This window comes from Phoenix dactylifera, chromosome 11 (assembly GCF_009389715.1).
Source record: "Phoenix dactylifera cultivar Barhee BC4 chromosome 11, palm_55x_up_171113_PBpolish2nd_filt_p, whole genome shotgun sequence".
NCBI lineage: Eukaryota > Viridiplantae > Streptophyta > Magnoliopsida > Arecales > Arecaceae > Phoenix > Phoenix dactylifera.
Window position 1 is genome coordinate 14,858,515 of NC_052402.1, and position 21,523 is coordinate 14,880,037.

Below are 21,523 nucleotides of genomic sequence, written 5' to 3' on the forward strand. Positions count from 1 at the left end.
TTCCAAATTCAAGTTGGATTTTATTTTACCATCTTATTACTATACAAGTCCAAATATGATTGATATTTTCTTTGATGCTTTTTTTTGTTAGGCATATCGCTAGGCTATATATTGGTGTACATATTGTTGTAGCATAAATACAAGACATAGAGAATAAATATATTCTTCCTCTTCTCTCATTTTACTATAGATTATCACATCATATGGATGTGCATGAGGAATTTGATGAAAGTGAAACCATACGCAAAAAAAAAATGATGATTGATGATATCTTAAAAGAGAGTTCAAAAGCTTCAAACCACCAGGTTTCGGCGTTCAAACGGAGAAATGGTTTTCTTATTTAATTTGTGATGAAGTGTGTGCCGAGGTCAAGTGGAAACTCATGGGATAAACTGATCATAGATGGTGGGATTATATAATTAATGAGGTTTTGAACAGAATCCCAAGCGTGACGGGGAAGGCATGAGTAGAGGAGCACTTGTAGAAGCCACTAACTTAATCACAGATTCTTCCCAAAAAGTCCAACATAACCTACCATATTAAATGTGTTTGGAGATATGAAACACATGGGGGCTTAGATCTTTTGAATAGCAGATTCAAGATGATCAAGGTTAGGTTAGACCTTAGCTGCACGATATTCTTTTATTAAAGTATAGGAAAGGCAACAAATGAGGTAAACCTGCCATGTCATGATAAGGATGGAAATGAAGTGATAAAATTTAAAAACCATCTCCTATTTCAGCAGAACAAAAGCTACACTAATTTATGAGATACAAGCATGCATTTTTTAATCAATCCCAATGTAAAAGACTGTCTCTTTTCTTCATTCTCATGCGAGTTCTTCGGGAGAAGAACTCACCACTCATGCTGCACAGGCATGGAAATATGAATAAAATTACAGTGTTCAATTGGGAGGTCCTCTCCAAACATTTTTCATTCTATTTAGCAGGATTGTATTAGCATGCTTTGAGACATGAGTTCCCATAAATTAGGTTCTTATACTAGCATCTTTGAATAATTACGGATCAAAATATGGAATAACAATAAATCAAGGTGCCTTTTGCATACATGCCCTTTTCTCAATATATAAAATATGAAATATATTGAGGTTGATGTAATTTTCAAGAGAGAGAGGGGCGGGGAGGGGACTTTGAGATATATGTATGTAGATGAATGGCAAAGTTTGGAATGCTTTAAGATTTATGCAGTGGACAATTCAATGATGGGTTCATTCGGAGGAAGGTGAACCCTTCAATCTATTCAGCAAATCTTTTACATACTTAAAATTTCTGTCAACTTTCTAATGCAGTACTAAAAAGCAAAAGTAGGGAATCATCGTGCCATCAAATTTTATCCTTGACAGAATATGAGGAACTGGTTGGATGTAAATTAATCACCTATCGTAATTAGTTAATAATTAGTTAGTAGGGAACAGGCTGGGAAAGCTTCGGCTGGCAGGTAATTTATTTTGTAGTACTAGAAATCTTGTTTCGAAACCCGAGGGAACCAACAGGATTATACAAACAAATCCTAACTTATATGGAAATCAAGATCATGACTATAATCCTAAGATATTTTCAGTTGGTAATTGCACGAACCCATCACAGCAAAATCATGGCTGTAGTTGGAATTACCTTGTCATGCTGATCTGAAAGGCCGAACCTAGAAAATAAGACAGGGCAGCAGTGGAGGCCTGCCCACCTGCACCCTGCCAAACTTTTATTCTGGCTGGATTAGGCTGTCTGAGTCTATCTCTTCTCATCCCATCCCAGGTCTCTTCCTCTCGCTCCTCCCTCTAATTCTGTGGGATAGGGCATGGGCCCATGCCCTTCCGGGCGAGGTGAGAAGATCCCTTCCTCAAGTTTATCCATAATGCTATTGGCTGGATCTTTAAAATCCAACATCGATCCAAAGCCACGTATGTAACCTTACATCATGCACACATGTGGATGAAGCTCTTCATTTTTTTTTAAATATTGAAACACACTATATGTCTATTACCTACAACAACAATAATAATTTTAAAAAGAGGAGGAGTATGGTCCTTAGTCCATAGTTCATGGTCCATACTCCACACTCATGTGAATCCCTTCCTCATCCTTTTGGGTTCCAAATCATTACCAACATACCAAGACACGCAAAATAGCCCAGCTCCCTCCCTACGAATCTTCCTCCCACCATCACATGAGTTGACCCACACAAACGCCCATGCCATGAGATTCAAAGTAAACATATTGCTATATATATAGCAATTAGCAACCCAAACAGTAAGCTACATCACCACTTCCCCCCCTCATACGTATTTGTTCCATCTTCCCTTCCTAACCACAACCCACCTTTCATACTTTCCCTTCAAACCCATCATCCATCCTTGATCGACATGGACAGTAGCTGTATCGACGTCGACGAAGTCCGCAGTGAGACAGAGAAGCGGCCGCCGCCGCATGGCCGTGAAAGCCTGCAGCGGATGGGCAGCGGAGCCAGCGCAGTCCTCGACCCGGAGGTCGTTCTCGAGGCCGAGTCCCGGAAGCTGCCGTCCTCCCAGTACAAGGGCGTGGTGCCCCAGCCCAACGGCCGGTGGGGCGCCCAGATCTACGAGAAGCACCAGCGCGTGTGGCTCGGCACGTTCAACGAGGAGTCCCAGGCCGCCCGGGCCTACGACGTCGCCACCCAGCGATTCCGCGGCCGCGACGCCGTCACCAACTTCCAGCCCCTCACCGAGACCGACGACGAGGAGGAGGCCGAGCTCTGGTTCCTCCGCTCCCGCTCCAAGGCCGAGATAGTCGACATGCTGCGCAAGCACACCTACCATGACGAGCTCCAGCAGAGCAAGCGCGCTTTCAGGGTCGCCAGGAGAAATACGCCTGCCGGCGGCGGCGGCGGCCGGGACCTTGGGCTCCTCGCAGGGCCTCTCGGCTCGAGCGGCGGAGCGCAGCGCGAGCACCTGTTCGACAAGGCCGTCACGCCGAGCGATGTCGGCAAGCTGAACCGGCTGGTGATACCGAAACAGCACGCCGAGAAGCACTTACCTCTGCCGACGGGCAGCGCCGCCGCCTGCAAAGGCGTGCTGCTGAGTTTCGAGGATGCGTTCGGTAAGATGTGGAGGTTCCGCTACTCGTACTGGAACAGTAGCCAGAGCTACGTTCTCACCAAGGGGTGGAGCCGGTTTGTGAAAGAGAAGAGGCTCCAAGCTGGGGACGTCGTCACCTTCCAGCGATCAACCGGCCCGGAGAAGCGGTTCTTCATCGATTGGAAGCCTCGAGCCATCGGTGGTCGCGCCGAGGACGGACTGTTTCAGGTGGTCAGGCTTTTTGGTGTGAACATAATCAAAACTCCGGCGGCCGCGGTTGGTGGAGATGGAGGAGTTGGGGTGGTTGGTTGGAGCAAGAAGGGAATTCGAGATATGGATCAGCTGATACCATCGCCGCAGCATTTTAAGAAACAAAAGATAGAAGCTTTGTAGTATTGGCTTAGAAATTTCTTCTTTATCTCATGTAAAAGTTCAAGTGTATATTGTATGAGGGATGGAAAAGTTGGAATCTGAGTGGAAGGAATGGAATATCAGGAAAGGAAATTATGGTTCTTATGTTCTTTGAGTCTTTATTTGAGAATTGGCATCCAAATGGCAATAAGCTGTTTATTATTCCTTCCTCTTCTAACAAAGGATTAAAAATAGTTTAAATTGTTTTCCGACTCACAGAGGAAATTGTCATTGTTAAGCATAGTTACCATCTTGTTTCTTTACAGGTACAAACATGATTGATATACTTCCTTCAATATACTTTCCTCATTAACTACATTGTTAGGCTATATATTCATATATATATTGTTGTAACATGAATACAAGATACCAGGCACATCCGTCCGCCTATTCAAAAATCGGATCAGGATAAAAAAGAATTTTATAATCGGCTCGAGGATTGGATAGTAAAAATCACATGATCATTATATGGTTCAGGAGTACTTCAATTTTTTCTATTCATCTTCAATTTGGTCGGTTTGGAATAGCCAAGAAGATTTGGATTTTTTTTGGCTAAATGGTATTCCACCTCAAATATCGATCATCAACTATTGTCTGACCTACATCGCTTAAAGCAAGAACCTGAACAGTTTATCGATGAGTTTCTCTTTTAGATGCATGCTTTTTGGAACCAGTTGGGACTATAATAGTGATGCTAAGAAAATTGCTTCTTATAGAGATCAGATGCGCTTGATGCAGTTTCTTATGGCTCTTCGAGATGATTTTGAATCAGTAAGAGCATCACTTCTTCTTTGTGGTACTTTGTCACTTTTTGAATTTGTTGTTTTGAATAAGTAATCTAAAACCAGTTGATTTAGAGGTTCTCAATCTTAATTCGGCAATCAGTTGCAACCTGCTTCGTATTCTTCTGTTGTTGCCGCTGAAGTTGTTAATAATTTTAAAAATCTAATCAAATAGGTTCTATCTAAATCTGGTACAGCTGCTTTGAATATTCTTTTTGTTACTTTAGGTAATTCTTGGTATTTGATTATGTATGCTGCAATTAAATAACTTCAAATCCTACTCTTTTTTCATCAAAAACTTTAGATCCTTTTGCATCATTTATTCATGCTGCATATGGTTTTATAATATATTCTAGTCATATAGGTCATATTTCCACCTATTTATTATCTCTATCTAACACTTATTTGATTCCTAAACTTATTTTAAATTTTATTGCTATTGGTCAATTGTGTGAACTTAGTTTTGATATCCATTTCTCTAGTAATGGTTGTTGTATGCAGGATCATTAGACGGGCAGCTTCTTAGGACCGGCCATAAGATTGGATATATACTTGAGTTCATCAATTTCCACATTGTATATGTCCGGGGTCTCTTCTCAACTTTCATCTCAATCAACTGCCTTTACTACATCTAGTTCATCTTCTACCTCATCTAGGGTCTGTTAAGAATAGACATTTTGATTGTTTATCTTATCCACTTGCTAAACAAACTACTTTACCCTTTAATAATAGTGATTCTATTTCTTTTGCGCCATTTAATTTGGTTCATTCTGATGTCTCCTTTTCCCCATGATGCTATGGAAGGCTCAAAATATTTTGTAATATTTGTTGATGATTACTCTCATTTTATATAGTTATATCTCATGCATCATAGATCTGAGTTACTTAAAATTTACTGTGATTTTGCTTATGGTCAAAACTCTTTTCTCTTGTTATATTAAGGTACTTCATCCAGATAATGTCATGTAGTCGAGAAAAATAGAATTTCTTAATTATCTATATCCATAAGGTACCATTTCTCAACATTCTTGTACAAGAACATCCCAATAGAATGGGTGCGCCGAACATAAACATAGGCATATTGTTTGTGACTTGCTCATATTCTTTTGTTGTCTTGAACGATTCTAGGGTGAAACAGCTCTTATTATTGTTTACACAATTAACCGACTTCCCTCATTTGTTCTTAACAACCAATCTTTATATAAATATCTGTACAGTACAAATGTTAGGATCACATTTCAAATCATCTGCAAATCTCTCACCATATTCTTTTTTGGGAACATTTTATATTCTCCGCCATATCGCAGTTTCATACTCCTCCTACATCTCATCTTCAATTTTTTACTAATCCTTTTGTTGAGTTGTTTTAAAAAGATTCTGCTGGCAGTTCTTCTAAAGAGCTCACTCATATCACTCCTACGATTTCTCCTGAGGTGTCGGCTCCGTCGGATGATCCTGACAACAATCATTCCTCCTTGAGTCATCTTCACCATCTTCTTCTCCTTTGTTACTTCAATGCTCTACGTGGGTAAGAGAACTATCTGCCCGTCTTCATGATTATCATTGTTTTTCCATCCTTATTTGTTTACACGAGCATCAGTCCTATCGTGAGGCCAATACTAATTCTATCCCAAAAAGAATTGCAAGCCTTAGACAAAACTCATACACGAATCTGGTTGATCTACCTCCTGGTAAAACTACTATAGGTTGCAAGGGGTTTATAAAATCAAGACATGGTCAGACAGATCTATAGAGCAGTACAGAGCCTGTCTTGTGGAAAAAGGCTTCCCACAAGAATATAGTATGACTATGAGGAGACTTTTGCACCGATTGCTTGTTTAACTTATGTTCGAAGTTTGCTAGCAGTAGTGACTGCATGAAAATGGGGATTATATTAAATGGATGTGAAAAATACCTTTTATAAATGGTGATTTTGCCGAAGAGATATACATGCAGCCTCCTTCTAGTCTTGATTATCTTCCAAACAAAGTCTATCGACTTCGAAGAGCTTTGTATGATCTTAAGCAAGCTCCACGAGTATGGTTTGCTAAGTTTGATACCACTATTAGACAATTTGGCTTTGTTTTCAGTCTGTATGACTCTACCCTCTTTGTTCACTAAACAATTTTACTACATCTTTTGCTACTTTGGATGGTATGATTATCACGGCTGATAATCTTGCCGATATTTCCAATCTTAAACAGTTTCTCAGTCAACATTTTGAAATAAAAGACTTTAGTCCTCTCAATAATTTTCTTGGCCTTGAGGTCTCCTCTGAGCTTGATGAGTATTATCAATCATATTGTTGCAACATGAATACAAAATACAAAGAATAAACATATTCTTTCTCTTCCCTTATTTTATCAATCACATTAACATAGTGTTGATATTAATGATGGGCTCACAGGATGAAGAAAGTCTCTGGTAACTTTTTTTGTTTTTCTTTCTGGCCTTTCATCACCTGGTAGATAGGCTGATCTCTTTGGGAGATGCCTAACTATGCTAAATTAATAATGTGGTCAGCAAGTTAGCATGAGATAGGGATGGTTTGATTTAAATTACTCTCTTTTAATTACTTGTGGTTGTCTCGCTACTCGATTTCCAAAACGAAGCTCCCATACTGTAGTCAGGCTTGCAAGAGTTGGCTCATCGATCTTTCTTTTAAAATAAGTGAACCCAAGCAGCTGGCCTCAATCAATGAGCCACCAGTTGATAAATAATAGTATACGTTGCTATAGCTGGCGGGGAGGTGGATGGGTCACAAGTCCACTTTTATTATGTTCCACTAATCCAGCTTGTGAATGAGCGGAAGTCCAAGGGAGAGACGAGAGGGAGGAGGGGCTGCCTGCTCTTAAGGACCATTGACAAGTTGCCCTTAGAAATGTGGACACTGGTGGCCTCTGATGTTTCTGAAAAGATATTAGCTAAAGACCCAGTCTTCTAATGTAACATGCCGCATTATATTAATTGTCAGAACTCACAAGGAAAGATCGCATATCGAAGTCTTCATAACGAGTCAACTATGGCATTAATTTGCCCTATCAATAAATATAGTATTTTTTACATGTATCTTCTTAAAAATATTTACAATAATATATATCCTGATAAATTTATTATATCTATATATACCTATAATTATTTTTTTATTGCATGTATATTCTTGAGTCTTCCCCACAAATTAATTTAACTAGAATTTGCTTAAACAAATTTTTGCATATAAATTTTTATAAATATCTGAGATTACATATAAATTCTTGTAAATTTCTTATTTGAGATTATATCTTTAGAATTTTTTTTTGCACTCTACTTTAATTAAGTTAAGAATATTTTAATCATTTCAATTTTATACAACTTATAATATTGATGTCATGTTGATCGCAGCGTAGATATGAAAAGTTATATGAGTGTGTGTGTGTGTATATATAACCCGTAAATGAGAAGAGGATTTCTCCATGGCTTTATTGGCATGAAAGAAGAGAATTAGATACAAGTTGATTACTAATTATTTACCCCCAAGCACCTCTGAAAATTTTTACACTGGATATGAATCCAATTGTGGACTCTTGCATTTCCAACTTTCTTGATTAGAAAAATGGATTTGTTAGTAGTGGGACAGGCAGCATGATTATTGGTCACTTGGACATTGGTCAACCTCAGGTTTGATAATTAATTATCGCATCATCAGCAACATGGAAATCAATGACATCTAATTAATTAGTACATTAGACTAGCTGCCATGGTTGCCATGAGAGACTTGAAGGATTCCTTTATTGTTGGTATCCACATGGTCTCGAGTTGGTTGAGCCAAGCCTGCATCACTTTCAGGCAAGACATGATGTCAGGCCTTCCCGTATGGTGATGGGGTTGGAGGGGTTGACGGAAGCTGAGTCTTCCCCTGAAACAAGAGACGTCAATCTCATGCATTAAAATTTTCAACTAATTCTCATGGCAATCTTCTAGTTGGTCATCAAAAGCTACTGTGGAATATCTGCTGCACTGGGGTCACCCTCCCAACTTGAAGCCGCGTTCCCCTTTGTCTATCTTCTTCGCTTCCGGCTGTTTATTTCCGAGGTTGATAGGTCTGTTGATGGTGGAAAGAAACATAGGACCATTTTACTAAGTCGGGACTTTTAAACAAATTATTTAGAGCTTATTTGGATATTTTTATATAATTAAGCTGAAAATTCTAGTAGGTTTTAGCATGACTCTGTATCGACCAAATACTATTCAACTCAAATTTTGCATGGACAAAAAAAAGATTCTCCTAATTTTTTTTCTTCTTGCAGTCCGAAGATTAAGATTTAGGATGGATTTGAACATATTTTTAGAAAATGCAACCTAACTGGACCGACAGATCTAATTTCTACAGAATTTTCAGTCTAGTCGTATGCAATTATCCAAGTAAGTTGTTGAAGGCCTAGTGAAGTCTTCCAAAACACATATTTATACAAGGTTTCTTTTTGGTGAGATATAATATCTCGATCTACAAGAGGTGGTAACGTTCCATGGAGGCTTAAGGTCCTGTAATTATATCTTGATTTAGGATTGCCACTGAAAGCATGATAAAACGTACCACATCATTGTTTATGTCAAGAAATGTTTAATTTTACATGTAATGTAGGTTTTATTTGAATTAAATTACTATATCAAAGAATAAAATAGTAGAGGGTGGCCTGAAAAAAAGATTCATTAGCGTTTTCTTTTAGATAGTTCGAGCCCCTGATTGTACTGCACAGGATTTGGACTTCTAGAAACTCGTACTCATGGGATACAGCTAAAACTCGTGCGTGGAATAACGACTCGAAAGACATTGAAGTGTTTTTTTGTCATTTTATTCTTTTATAAATAAAAATAATAAAAAAATAGTAGATGTTGTTTTTTTGTCTTCAAAGTCACGATTCCAGTTTGCCACTTAGATCGACGTCTGGAATAGATCTTGTCTAGGTCAAACTCTCACAAAAGTACAAGTCTGTATGGAGAAAGAAAAGAGTTGCAGTTTGACCGTTCGAAGCCGAGAAGGCACCACTGGAGATGCAGTGGTCCTCAAGTTGAAAGAAGGCCATGGTTGCAAAGAGGGTGGCTGTCTTTCCTTTCCAAAAGTCCATCACTTATAAACTCCTAAGGGCTCGTTTGGTTCGCAGGAAAACGAGGGGGGAAAGTGTGGTCAACGGGAAAGTAATGAAATGCCTCTTGTTTGGTTGGAGTTTTCAAAGGAGAGAGATGGGAAAGTGGTATTCCCATGGGAATATGATTCCCACATTTCATGGGAAAGTCTTTCCCATGAGAAACATGGGAAAGTTACTTTCCCATGAGGTGGGAATTACTTCTTTTTTATTTTTTTCCAAAAAGACCCTTCAGCATTAAAGAAGCATTAAAGAGGCATTAAAGACCTAATTTTTATTAAGGGCATAATAGGAATTATACATAACTTTCCTAGGAAAGTGGATAGTCAACCAAACATAAGCACTTTGGAAATTAGTCACTTTCCCATGGTTAACCAAACATGTCAAAAGTACTTTCCTAGGTATTCTCTTCCTAGGAATATGATTCCCAGGAATCATATTCCTAGGAGGGAAAATACTTCCCGCGAACCAAACGAGCCCTAAGTAAGTGTGCAACCTAGCAGTAAAAAATAGATTTTAAATTTTAAATCATAATAATAAAGATTGTCCCATATAATTTATAATATTAAAATTAAAAAATTAAAATTAATTTTATAATCAAGAAAATATGGGTTATGGATGATATTAATCATGCAATGCTTGAAGATATGTTCATGGATAATACATTATCTGTTTAATAAATAGATGAGACTCGAGTGGAGATATCAATTTATTTACTAAATGGATTTGGTTCAAATCTAGAGTACCCACATTTCAACATGACACAAATCCTATTTAGTCAATTACACCCCTAATTGCATGAGTCACCTCATTAGTTTAGCCTAAAATGCGTATTGTGGGCAAACCTAGTATATGCCGGCTTCATGGTTGTTTATTGCTCTCGCCGGTCTATATTGTACTTTTCCAAAGTTTCAGATAATGGAACAAAACCTAATTGGTACTCGATCTTACCAAATTTTCAAATAATGGAAAGAAATCTATCTTAATTTGGGTTGATCTGATTTAATTCATTGGTTCGGGAGCAATTCACATTCTGCCTGTTTGTTTGCAGTATACACCAATTTTGCATTGGTTAAGCATTTATTTCTAAACAAAATTCATAATGAAAGAAGTAGAAAAGCACACGATGTAGTCACCATATTGAAACATTATAAGATGATGCGATCAGTGATAAAGAGATGTTAATTGTAAAATGAGCCACCATATATAGAATTTAGAAACAAAATATCAATAGTACCATCACTTCAGGCATAGAAATTATTGATAATTAATTGATCCTTGTTGACAAGTTTCTCATGTAAGTTTTGATCAACAACATGGGTAAATTAAAATTTTCTTTCCTGCTTCCCAAAATATACAAGGCAAAGTGAAGGGCATATTTATGGAAGCTTGCAATACTCAATAGTTGCTAATAATAGTTGCAAGACATATAGTGTCTTACTAACATGTTATTTCTCTACAAACTCTATAGGAAAAATTATCTTATTCTGTTTTTTAATAGGCGAGAGGTGTAAATACCGTGAGATGTGAAGCAATCTCAAACCAAACAAAATTTTACTTGCCAACCACAAGAGTCGAACCTATTCTTGTGATTTCGGCCGGTCTCACTACACCACCTCCTATTTTCTCAGATCTTGAAGACCGAATATTGTTGTTGCATTATAAACTAAAATCTAAATAGCCTATCCATGACCAGAATAAAGCTTTAGTGAAACTAAGCAAAGATCAGAATCAATTAATATTGAAGAATTTGTGGATGAGTTGTGGTTAAGGGTTAACCTCATTTTTTTCGAATCATGCCTAATTTTTTTTTGAAAATTATTCTTTATTGGCCCAAATGTCAAGGTGGACTGAATTAACACTTCAAAATACCGAGAAGAATGACGGCAATATGTGATGTGGTAATTTTGGAAATGAAAAGAAATTATGGTGGTTGGGCTAAAAACCGTCAAACCAATGGCTTGGCGCCATTTTATTTTGTTGTGACCATGAAGGAATGAAGCCTACTTCCACGACCATATCAAGCTTTGACCGTTCAGAACCATCTCATTTTCTAGATTTGCCATGATCCCATTTAGTATTGCTTGCTGATAAAAAAAAAATTTTTTAAAAAAAAAGACTATCATCGATCTCTCACAGGGATTTATTCTCGTATTTCTCATGTTTTAGGAAAACATTTTGCCTTTGTTCCCAGTAGACTCTGTTTTAGTAGAACCAAATTCTAGATATGTCAACTGGCTGACGCCCAAGCCTCCTGTGATAACACTTTCTGGAAAAGATCAGGCCTATGCTCCGCCAAGACCCAGCCCATCGACATCCTTGTACAATTCTATGAACAAATGAATAAAATGAAATCAGAATAGTTGCTCTGATCAATCAGGTAGCAGCTATTTAGGTGGATAAAGAGCCACCATGCACAAATCCATGAAATATCAGAATGTTTTCAAGGTTTATTAGTAAAGAAAACCATGTACATGAAAAGAATGCGAGAGATTTTGGCAAGCTTATACGGGCATATACAGAAGAATAAAACCGCATACCAGCTTAACTATAGTGAAGGAAGCTCAAGTATGAGACAAGGAAATATAGTGCATCATATTCTAACGCATTTTAAAATGTCATTTCCTATGAAATTCTGCATGAGATCCAGATTACAAAGTCAATGTCTCCTGCCAGCCTCCATAGGACCTAGTATTGGGCTGGCGTCCCTCATATTCACCCCACCAGGACCTTCATATGAATCATAAACTATTTCAATCTCTGATGGCCTCGAATTATGAGCATTTGTTGTAGAAGAAACCTGCCCACTGTCGTGTGAATCGGCTAATGCCTGAAAATGTGCATGGGGCCACCAACCTGCATGAACAGAAACCACGAGGTTCAGCTTGACTTGAATATCATCCATGTCGAAAAGGGATGAACTCTAAGAATCATATGGTGAAGTATATCCATGGCTGGATCATTTTCACAGAAGTCGATGTTCCAGGTTGTGTCAAGCCAACAAGCACAACCTTTTGACACACAAGTAATATAGTTGTCAAGTAAAACAATCCTCCACTAAAGCTGTTACAGAGAACATAAAACTTTCTGGTATGTGATTTCTTCCTCCATCCAAATTGTTCTTATATTTGTGATTTGCTCCTCTTAGGCTTTTGATATCTGACCTTTTGTTTGTAACTTTTGCTAAAGCTTATGCTTAAATTACATATGGTCCTCATTGATTGAACTACAAATAATGACCTGATTGTTCAAAAAAACATTATATCATCGGTAATTTTAAAGATGCCCTTAGCGTGCTCTGCAAGGTGAGCAAGGCCTAACAACAATGCCTTGCCTTAACATAGAAGCGGCACCTTCATTCAGGTGCCAATAAAGCCTCAAGGTGTATGACCTTTTGAAAAGCCCAGGCAGAAAAACGCGTGCATCACTAGATCAGCATGATTCTCTAATTCTACCTGAACCGTTCAATGAGCGTTGTCACAATCCAAAGGAAGATCTCCTGGCTCAGCACTACTCAACTTGTAGAGTGCCACATTCCCTGCTGAAAACAACTGCAGCAGTCACAAGTTTGGTCCCCTACCTCACAAAGTCGCTTGATGGACGAAGCACTCCCAAGTCGAATAGTGCCCAAGGGGCCGACACCGCACCGACTGGCGGATACTCTCGCGCAGCAAACACGGTAAGTCAGCATTTGTCTACAAGCCCCTTTTTTCTACTTAAATGTAGTCAGAAAATCAATAAGCATCCCTTTACATGGAGAACTAGACATTCTCTTAACTCTTCTTATTGGATTAAGATGGTCCCCACTTGCTAGCTTCCTTCTAAACCTTGTTCTACGACTTTGGCATCTTTTGCATGGACATTGACATGACTTGAGTTTGGACATGTATCCATATGCTTGATCCAGAAAGAGGATAAAAGGGATATAGAGACATATAGGAAAAACAATAGTTTTTACCAAATTAATTGTATAATTTTAATATTGTAGATCAGAAATATAAAAAAGATGATGCCTGCTGCAATGTTTCATAATTTACATGAAACTGACAAATAGTGTCTTTGCTGTTTCGACTTTAAGTGCTTAATTAATTCACAAATCACTCTTGATGGAATGATGCAAAATGATACTAGCAAAGTAGGAAGCATGTTACCTCCTAAAAGCTTCAAAACAAAAAAGGGTTGTTGTTGTATGGCTTACCACTAGTTGCCATTGTTGTTGTTGCTGTTGTTATTGTTCTTATTGTTATTGTTATCGAAATTCACATTCCTTACCTGAACTCTAGAGTTAGCACAAAGATATACAATACATGATAATTCACGAAAGTATTGTTTTCTTTTTCGAAATAAGGCATATCCAACCAGGAAATGTGTCACCAAGGATTTTTCAAGCTAAACAGAGGAATCCAACACTTATTGGATGAGTCATGTTTAGATTAGGACAAATTATGGACCAGAAACATAAAGAGACTAAAATGGATACGACAAGATTTAACCTTAGCTAATAGAGTACAAACAACTTAAAAGCTTCCAAAATGTTACTCCAACTATAAGCAATTGCAAAAAAGAACCCTAAAACTGCAAATAAACTATGTAACTTTAAAACTAACACAATGTGACACCAAAGACACCATCTAGGCCTAAGAATTTGACCCTTGGACTCATGCATCATCCTCCTTCCACTTCAAAGCGCTGATCTTCAGCTAGGGATACATCTAAAACCAAACTATTTATCTTGATCTAGACATCTTTACAACAATGAAAATCAAAATTCAACTGATTTGGATGCCTTTAGATCATAAAACAAACCAAATATTGAATCCTGTGGTAGAGGTTATCTTACATAAGTAGGAAATTTGCATAATTTATTATTTTCTGCTCTAGCTCTAGGAGTTGTTGTATGAAAAGAAAGTTCAATTCAAAAAAGGGAAAAAGTTTAACATGTCTCGCCATGTATGTGTGAATGGACAAGAGCACTAGTATCAGAAAAGAATATGGAGCATATTCTTATATATTATATTATAATATATATATATATATATATATATATAATATGTGTGTGTGTGTGTGTGTGTGTATATGTCTCTCTCTCTATACATAATATGGATGTGTATAGACCGACATATAAAAACAAAAAGAAGTAGAAGAAGAAGAATAGGGAACATACCATCTGCATCATATGGGGGAGGGAAGAATTGTAGATAACAAAATGAAGCAACGGTTGATCCTACAAAATAAACACAAGCATGGCGATAAGGTGATACAGCTAGTAAAATCATGATAAATCAAAACAATTGTACCACTCACGATAATTGATCCCAACATACAAACCTAGAAGACCCCCAGCAAATACGTCTTGCCAATGATGCCAATAGTCATCCACTCGAGAAACTGCAACAAGGGCTGCACCAAGTAGAGGAAGAACTACAATGCACAGTTTTGCAACATGGCCCCTGCGATCAAAAGCTCTTAGTTTACCACATAGATACCATGCAAGAAATCCCAGACCTGCAAAAGACCCTGCATTTGATAGATGGAAGCTCCATGAGTCCAGATTATCCCTCAGAAATATCACTATAGAATGTAGAGAATAGCAATCAAATTGTTCTCATGAAACTTCCATTTAAAGCGAGTCCAAACTCTAGGAAGTTCCATTTGTTCAGTAGTAAAAAAGACATGAGTTTAGGGAAGCCAACAGAAACAAAACTTGAAAAAGATTACACAAGAAAATGAATCTATGAAATCATGCCCCAACAAACATGCACTGGAAGTAGTCAAGTCACTCCTAATTCTTGAATAAGAACAGGAAAGACTCCAAATATAGGAAAATGCACGTGTAACAATTGGATCAGCAACAGTGTCATCTATTATGGCTGCAGTTAGCAACTTCTAAAGATGGTTATGCATATGCAAGCACCTACTTTGAAAGCATAAATTCTTACATAATGAATGACAATGAGTTGTCTATATTGCTTTGCATTTAGCAGTTGCACTGACATTACATAGTTTTCATATTTTTTTCTGTTGACAAGAAAATAGCTAGACTGTAGTAAGGTTCTCCCAATTATTTTAGCAGGGTTGATTGGATAAAATTTCTGAATCAAAGTCAAAGCAGTAGGCATTAATTCAATTATATATGTCCACATAATTTGCCAAAGTTGATACTAGAGATAGCTGTAATACATTTGTACTTGATGCTATATTTTTTTGACCAACATAACTTTTTTTTTCTACTATATCTGCACAACTTCAGAATCACCAAGGAAACAAAACTGTTTGACCCACATCTAGGAAGTACAGATACTTTAAATTGCACGTCATGTTGAATCCAAGATGTAACGAATACCGATAATCATCACCTATGTCCTAGGATACATTTCAAACACTCATTCAATATAAGCTATTTTTAAAACAAAAAAAGAATCCAAGTAGTTCCCGGATAAGCCTTGGATACTTCCCAAATGCCCCAAGGGATGAGTGGAAGAACTTTCCTTGATTCTTTGTTTTTGGCTTTTTTTTTTATGAATGCTTAATTTTAGAGTTTGTAGTATATTAATATGGCAAACAATTCATGTATTTGAGTCTATATGTGGAGTTCGAAGATGTTGGTATTCTATGAAATATGAACTATGTTGTCATGATGGCCTATCATACTTTGCTTCTTTATACACATGTTAAAAATATATTTATTTATTTTTACATAACCTAATCAATGATATCTTATTTTTTTTAAGATTTCCCATATCAATGAATCTGCATCATGTCGTATCAATCACCCTCATCTGTGTCCATGCTTCATAGCTTCAAACATTCCACATGTAACCTACATGAGTTTATCTACAAGCATATAGTTTAGCAGTGAATGCAAATCATAAGTTTTATAGAAACAAGCCATACTCAAACTGGTAAGAAAGCTTTTCAAATATATGTAGAAGAACCATTAGAGAAAAATACATTTTTATGAAATTGACACAGTGGTAAAACCATTAAACCAAAAAAATCTACAACAAGCAGTTGTCTCGTAAGCTGCTTACATGAAGAATGCCCACTTGGAAAACTCTTGTGTCCTTCCTTTATCACACTCTTCTCCCCATTGCATATAACACTTGTAGAAACATTGTCATAAACCTGGACATTTTATACATTATGAAGATTTGTCAGGCTAAGCATAATGAACAGAATGAAAATGTTATTGGTATTAAAAAAGTAAAACTTAGAAGGAAAATGAGAATGGGTATAGATTGAAGACTCACGCCCTTTCCATCAGGAAAACAGCGCCAAAAGAAATCTGGCCTTGGTCTACCAACAGCATCCTTAATTGCATCCGTAAGGACGGCAGTTATAAGCACAGAAAACAGCAACCCTGCTTGCAAGTCATAAATTTGATGCAAGATCAGGATACATACTCCAAAATTTGTACTTATTCAGATTCAAATAAAAGGATACATGTACCTAGTATGGCTTGATGCAAATCGTACACATTCCTCTTTTTTATGTAAATTGCGATAAAGATTACGAAAGGTAAAAGAATTGCAATTAGCTGCCAGAGAAGAAAAACCATCGTTACGTTATGCAGGAGCATGCTGCTATCTTCCAAGAGAACTTTCTTTCTCCGTAAGTTAATACTCATGCAAGAGAAACAAGAACATACCGGAACTGCCCAAAATGGCACCGTGTTGCTTTTTAGAGGGTATCTCAGATCTGTCAACATGTCCTCTCCCACAAAGCGGTGAAAAGGCTCTATGACATTCAATATGATATCTATAACCATAAGTAGCAGCAGTACAATCCAGTCATGCATATGGAATCTTGCTACTTTAGCTCCATGAGATCTTACAGTGTGACCTCCTAACTGAATATCTGGCATTGCGTCCTTGTGAAAGAAAGATGCAGAAAGTTCAGAAATATAGCCAATCTATACTATCACAAATTTTGTTGCCATTCTTTCCCAGCAAAAAGAACCACACAGAAACAATCGTGAGATTTTATAATAACAAGTGAAAAGTTCACTTTCAGCAAACATACATAATATATGATAAAATCAAAAATTTTGCCAGGGGTTCATCTGTCTATAAGATGCCATAAGAGTTCTGGGATGTTTAGTAGAAATTGACACTAGAAGAAGAGATTAACGAATTTAGTACTGTAGAGGTGTACAGACTTAGGCTTCAATTTTCTGATCTAGTTAGCAATTTATGATATTTCCTCTTCCTGGGCTCCATAATCTTCTCTATTTCATTGTCTTTTGCAATTAAGAATCATAATCAGTAGTGACCTCTTTCGAATATTATCATATCAGAAATTTTGTACCCAGAAAATGCCAAAAGTCACTCTTTTGCAAACATTCGTTCGATGTTCTTGTCGTGAACAAATTCCATCAAATCCATCCACATGTTGATGCAGGATAATTTGTTTGACCAGTTGGGTTTTTCCTATGTGCTATTGAGATGTATTAAGAGAAGTTTAGATATTTGGTGAGGGAAAAGAAAAGCAGAGTAGGATACCGTCAGCTTCTTTGAAGCAAACATACTATATCAAGACATGCAGCAGAGGCCTGAAAAGCCCACTAACTAAAATTGGCTTACACAAGATAAAAATCTAGGTGTGGGGAGAGACCTGGCACCAATCTATGTTCTTTCCTGGAGTGAAGCAGAATGAACGGATCATCTGCCCTTCGCTTGCTCCTGCAGCTCCTAGATTTGAAATACTGTCCTATAATCCAAAACATGCAATTCACCAAGCGGGATTCTCAATCAACGCACTCTCTCTTGGAAGGAACATCTAAGATCGGTAAGGTAATACTTAAATTGTCCGCTTAGGCTTTCTAGCGTACACGAGGGAAGATTAAAACGCTTAGATCTTTAGGGAATAGAAAATAAACTGAAAGATTGGAAATAATAAGGAGCACAAATACAGGACAAAGATTAGGGGAGTATCCTAGATGGTTAGGTTGGTTTTGGAATCTGGAGAGATGACTACAAAAGAACATAGATAACACAGTACAAGAGGGTCCTATGAAAGCATAGCACACAGTTTGTTCTCCTTCAGTTGTCCTTCATTCTCCAAAGGTGTCATACTCTCCCCATATTGTCCGGTTAAGATTTGGCTATGGACAAGGTCTTCCAAGCTGTGCAAGATAAAATAGATATCCATAAAATACCAAAAATAATATGAGGTACATTCTTCTGTGTCCAGATATCCAATTTTAGTGTTAATTATGCATAAAAACTATGTCAGCAACTTTCTATAGTTGAAAGAGATGCAGATAGATCAACCTTTACAAGTTCGACCAGCCTCTAGTTTTCCAATGGCAATCCCTTGGCCGACTGCTGCTTTGTACAAACCATTTGGGAGGCAGTCCACGAACAGACTAGGAAACTCAAAGAAGAGAAGGATACTCTGGTCGGCAATCATATATCTTCCATACTTTCCAGAAAATTTTTTGCCATTTTGTCTTCCTCAGGTAAGGTCCTCTGGATGCCTCACTTCATTATATTCCTTGATATAGAAGAATTGGAAAGAAAAGATGACATTAAATTGGTCTGAAACTGGGTTACTTTTTTCCCTTTTTACTTTTCCAGGCCTACGATGTGAACATGGGAATTTCAGATATAGGGCTTTCTAAATTCCTATTATACCTTTTTCATGGCCTGCTCCGGTCCATAGTCAAGCCTCATTTCGCCTAAGCCCGATTACGGTATAGATAGAGGAAGATAGTAACGGGTACTACACTCGACGCACGGACCGTTCACTTTGTTTTTTCTGTAGATTCCGAGAAAGAGAATTTGCCTAAGCAGGCTGTCTTTCTTGAACTGATCTTGCCAACCCTGCTTGATGATTCCCATCATCTTCAGATCAGAAAGGGGATCTCGGATGGCATGAAACTGACTCTTTTACAAGGGAAAAGATGATTGCTGGGCAAGAGCCCTTACACAAATATAGGAATGTGAAGGATTGGCAAACTACTTGAATCGACCAAGGAAGCTCTTCTTTTCAGACTACGTGACTGACTCCTCAAACCACCTTTCTCCTTAGCCTCTGGTCGGCTTAGAAACTTTGCTTTAGCTTGAAGCTTTCATCGGATTAAATAAACCATCTGAAGGAGATTTTTTCGATAAAGACCGGTGGTTCAAGACTCTCCATTCCGAATTCACATCCGGGTAAGAAGGGCCTGATCAACCAAAGACTAAGGAAGAGGCGGTGGATCGAAGGAAGGGCCAGAGGAGCACCACCGCCTACGCAGAATGGGCGACGAAGGCAAAGCGCCCAGTTTGTTGAAAAGTATGGCTGCGAAAGCCTTAATTCCATTTTGATATGGTTTCAGCTGACAGCCTTGCTTTCTAAGTACCGCGAGAAAGCCTTGGAGCGAAAGAGGCGCTTCTTGGACGGAGAGGATGGTGAAAGGGAAAGACCGAACGAGAAGTAGAGTCAGTGGAAAACCTATCAAAGGTCATCCATGAAAATTGTTCAATATCGCATGATTATGTTTATATCTTTTCAAACTGACAGTAACTCCCTTTCCAAATAACTTAAACTTGTCATCCACTTCTTTAGGTGTGGTACCTAGGGTCTACCATGGGTCAGATCGGACTCTTGGTCTGAATCCAAAACCCCAGTTCGAGGGGAGAAGGGTCATCTATGAAGACTTGAAAAACATCTCAAGATACGGTCTGCCAAGAGACAATATATAGGCCTGATTTAAAGTTATCAAATAGATTGCCTTGGTGAGGATCCAAAAATCTAGAAATTCATAACCATGATCATAATTTCTATCAGGTCAAAACATCTGTTCCTTCGGAGACATCCGATTGCGCGAAAAAAAAAAAAAAGTCAAAACATCTTGAAATTTTAAAAATCTTGAAGTCCGTTGGAACAAATGGTTCTAGCTAAAGTCTGTCATTTCTCTGCAAAGTAGTCCAAATGAGTCATCATCAGAGTCAATCAAAATAAAAAGAAAGAAAAATTACCTACATCCATAAAAACCAAGTTCAAATGGAAACCTATCCCTACAAGGTACAACCCAAAGATGAGAAGAAACAAGGGGAAAAAATAGAAAACAAATAATATTCCTGACAGTCTCCAAGAACGCAGGAGATAATGAATCCAAAAGACTGGAGAAAACGCAAAAAAAAAAGGAAAAAGCTGGAGACGTAAAGTGGAAAAAATAGAAAAGGAGGAAGACAAAGGAGAACGAGCGACATACACGCGAAGTATTTTTCCCTTGAAGTGGTGAATGGTTCCTCTTACCGGTACCCGGTGCCGGGACAGAGTACACGACTCTCGATCGGAGCGGGGGAGGAGCCGATCCTCGGAGCCGCCAGAATCCGATCCCTTCTCCTCCTCCTCTGAGACGACCATAGACGAAGATATTACCATTAAATTAAATTAAATTAAAAAAAAAACAAGAAATCGTTGACGTGCACCAGAAGAAGAACCTTTTTCTTGACTGACCTGGAATTCCGGAAAAGGGAGATGGAGGTCTCCGAGGAACGAGGAGGAGGGGGTGCGAGAGAGGGGAGAAGGAGGTTGGAGGAGGAGGAGGAGGAGGAGAGAGATCTCCTTGGGAATTATTTTGGAGGGCTGCAACGGCGATCCCTTTTATCTCGTTTGAAATGCCGCTATACAAAAGAGGTCGGGGGACGCCTAATGAAACTGGCGACTGCTCCTCTTGTTGCATCGATGGTTGAATCGAGACGCGACGGTGGAACGGAAAGGGTCGGAGAATTGAATGCTCCAAGGATTCGAAAGGGATTCGACTTTCGAGGCGTCCGCTGACGCGTTTTCTTCCTTTGGCTGCCGGTACCGGTACCAGGGATCTAAAATCCGGTCCAAAGTGTTGGGTTAGGATTACCGGTAGGTGATCGCAACCCAAGGTCCCACAAATCGGGCTTGCTTAAATTTTCTTTTTTTTTATTTTTGGTTTCGGATCGTTGATCCCGACGAAACAAACGGCCCGGTCCACCTCTTGCCCGTCCTCTGAAGACAGTTATAGTTGCGAATTGGGGGGCTCTTATGTGACCTACCACTCCAAAAATATTCTCTAAGCTAAAGAAAAAAAATTGCCTAAAAAACTCCAAAACTTATTATTTTCTAGTTTATTGAGTGTATTTGTTTTCATAATTATGGAGCGTCCGTTTTAG

The 21,523-nt window shown here is 38.2% G+C and overlaps 2 protein-coding genes across 3 annotated transcripts; one reads left to right on the forward strand and one right to left on the reverse strand.

Moving 5' to 3' along the window:
- Window positions 1-2,095: 2,095 nt before the first annotated feature.
- On the forward strand, window positions 2,096-3,645 carry LOC120112406 (AP2/ERF and B3 domain-containing transcription repressor RAV2-like). Its single transcript, XM_039131724.1, has one exon. The coding sequence runs from the start codon at window positions 2,381-2,383 to the stop codon at window positions 3,461-3,463; it is 1,083 nt and encodes a 360-aa protein (XP_038987652.1). The 5' UTR covers window positions 2,096-2,380; the 3' UTR covers window positions 3,464-3,645.
- An 8,171-nt stretch (window positions 3,646-11,816) lies between these two features.
- On the reverse strand, window positions 11,817-21,177 carry LOC103709285 (lipid phosphate phosphatase 2-like). 2 transcript variants are annotated; one of them, XM_008794557.4, is made up of 9 exons: window positions 20,835-21,177; window positions 20,631-20,728; window positions 17,035-17,256; window positions 16,836-16,923; window positions 16,637-16,746; window positions 16,418-16,511; window positions 14,715-14,903; window positions 14,551-14,610; window positions 11,817-12,242 (listed from the first exon to the last, which is right to left on the reverse strand). In XM_008794557.4, exons 1-9 carry the CDS (start codon window positions 21,058-21,060, stop codon window positions 12,046-12,048), a joined length of 1,284 nt encoding a protein of 427 aa, XP_008792779.2. In that variant the 5' UTR covers window positions 21,061-21,177; the 3' UTR covers window positions 11,817-12,045. The 2 variants fall into 2 exon arrangements, with proteins under 2 accessions (XP_008792779.2, XP_008792781.2); XM_008794559.4 differs by having other exon boundaries at window positions 20,587-20,728; window positions 20,835-20,858.
- Window positions 21,178-21,523: the final 346 nt, after the last annotated feature.

What these genes read in the sequence shown, in the direction of transcription:
- LOC120112406 (XM_039131724.1), top strand. Translation starts at nt 2,381, where the DNA reads ATGGACAGTAGCTGTATCGACGTCGACGAAGTCCGCAGTGAGACAGAG.
- LOC103709285 (XM_008794557.4), bottom strand. Translation starts at nt 21,060, where the DNA reads ATGCAACAAGAGGAGCAGTCGCCAGTTTCATTAGGCGTCCCCCGACCT. An exon ending in TGCCATTTTGGGCAGTTCCG is followed by an intron (nt 16,924 to 17,034) that starts GTATGTTCTTGT and finishes CTTCTCTGGCAG; the next exon opens with CTAATTGCAATTCTTTTACC. An exon ending in TCCCCCATATGATGCAGATG is followed by an intron (nt 12,243 to 14,550) that starts GTATGTTCCCTA and finishes CTGTTCATGCAG; the next exon opens with GTTGGTGGCCCCATGCACAT.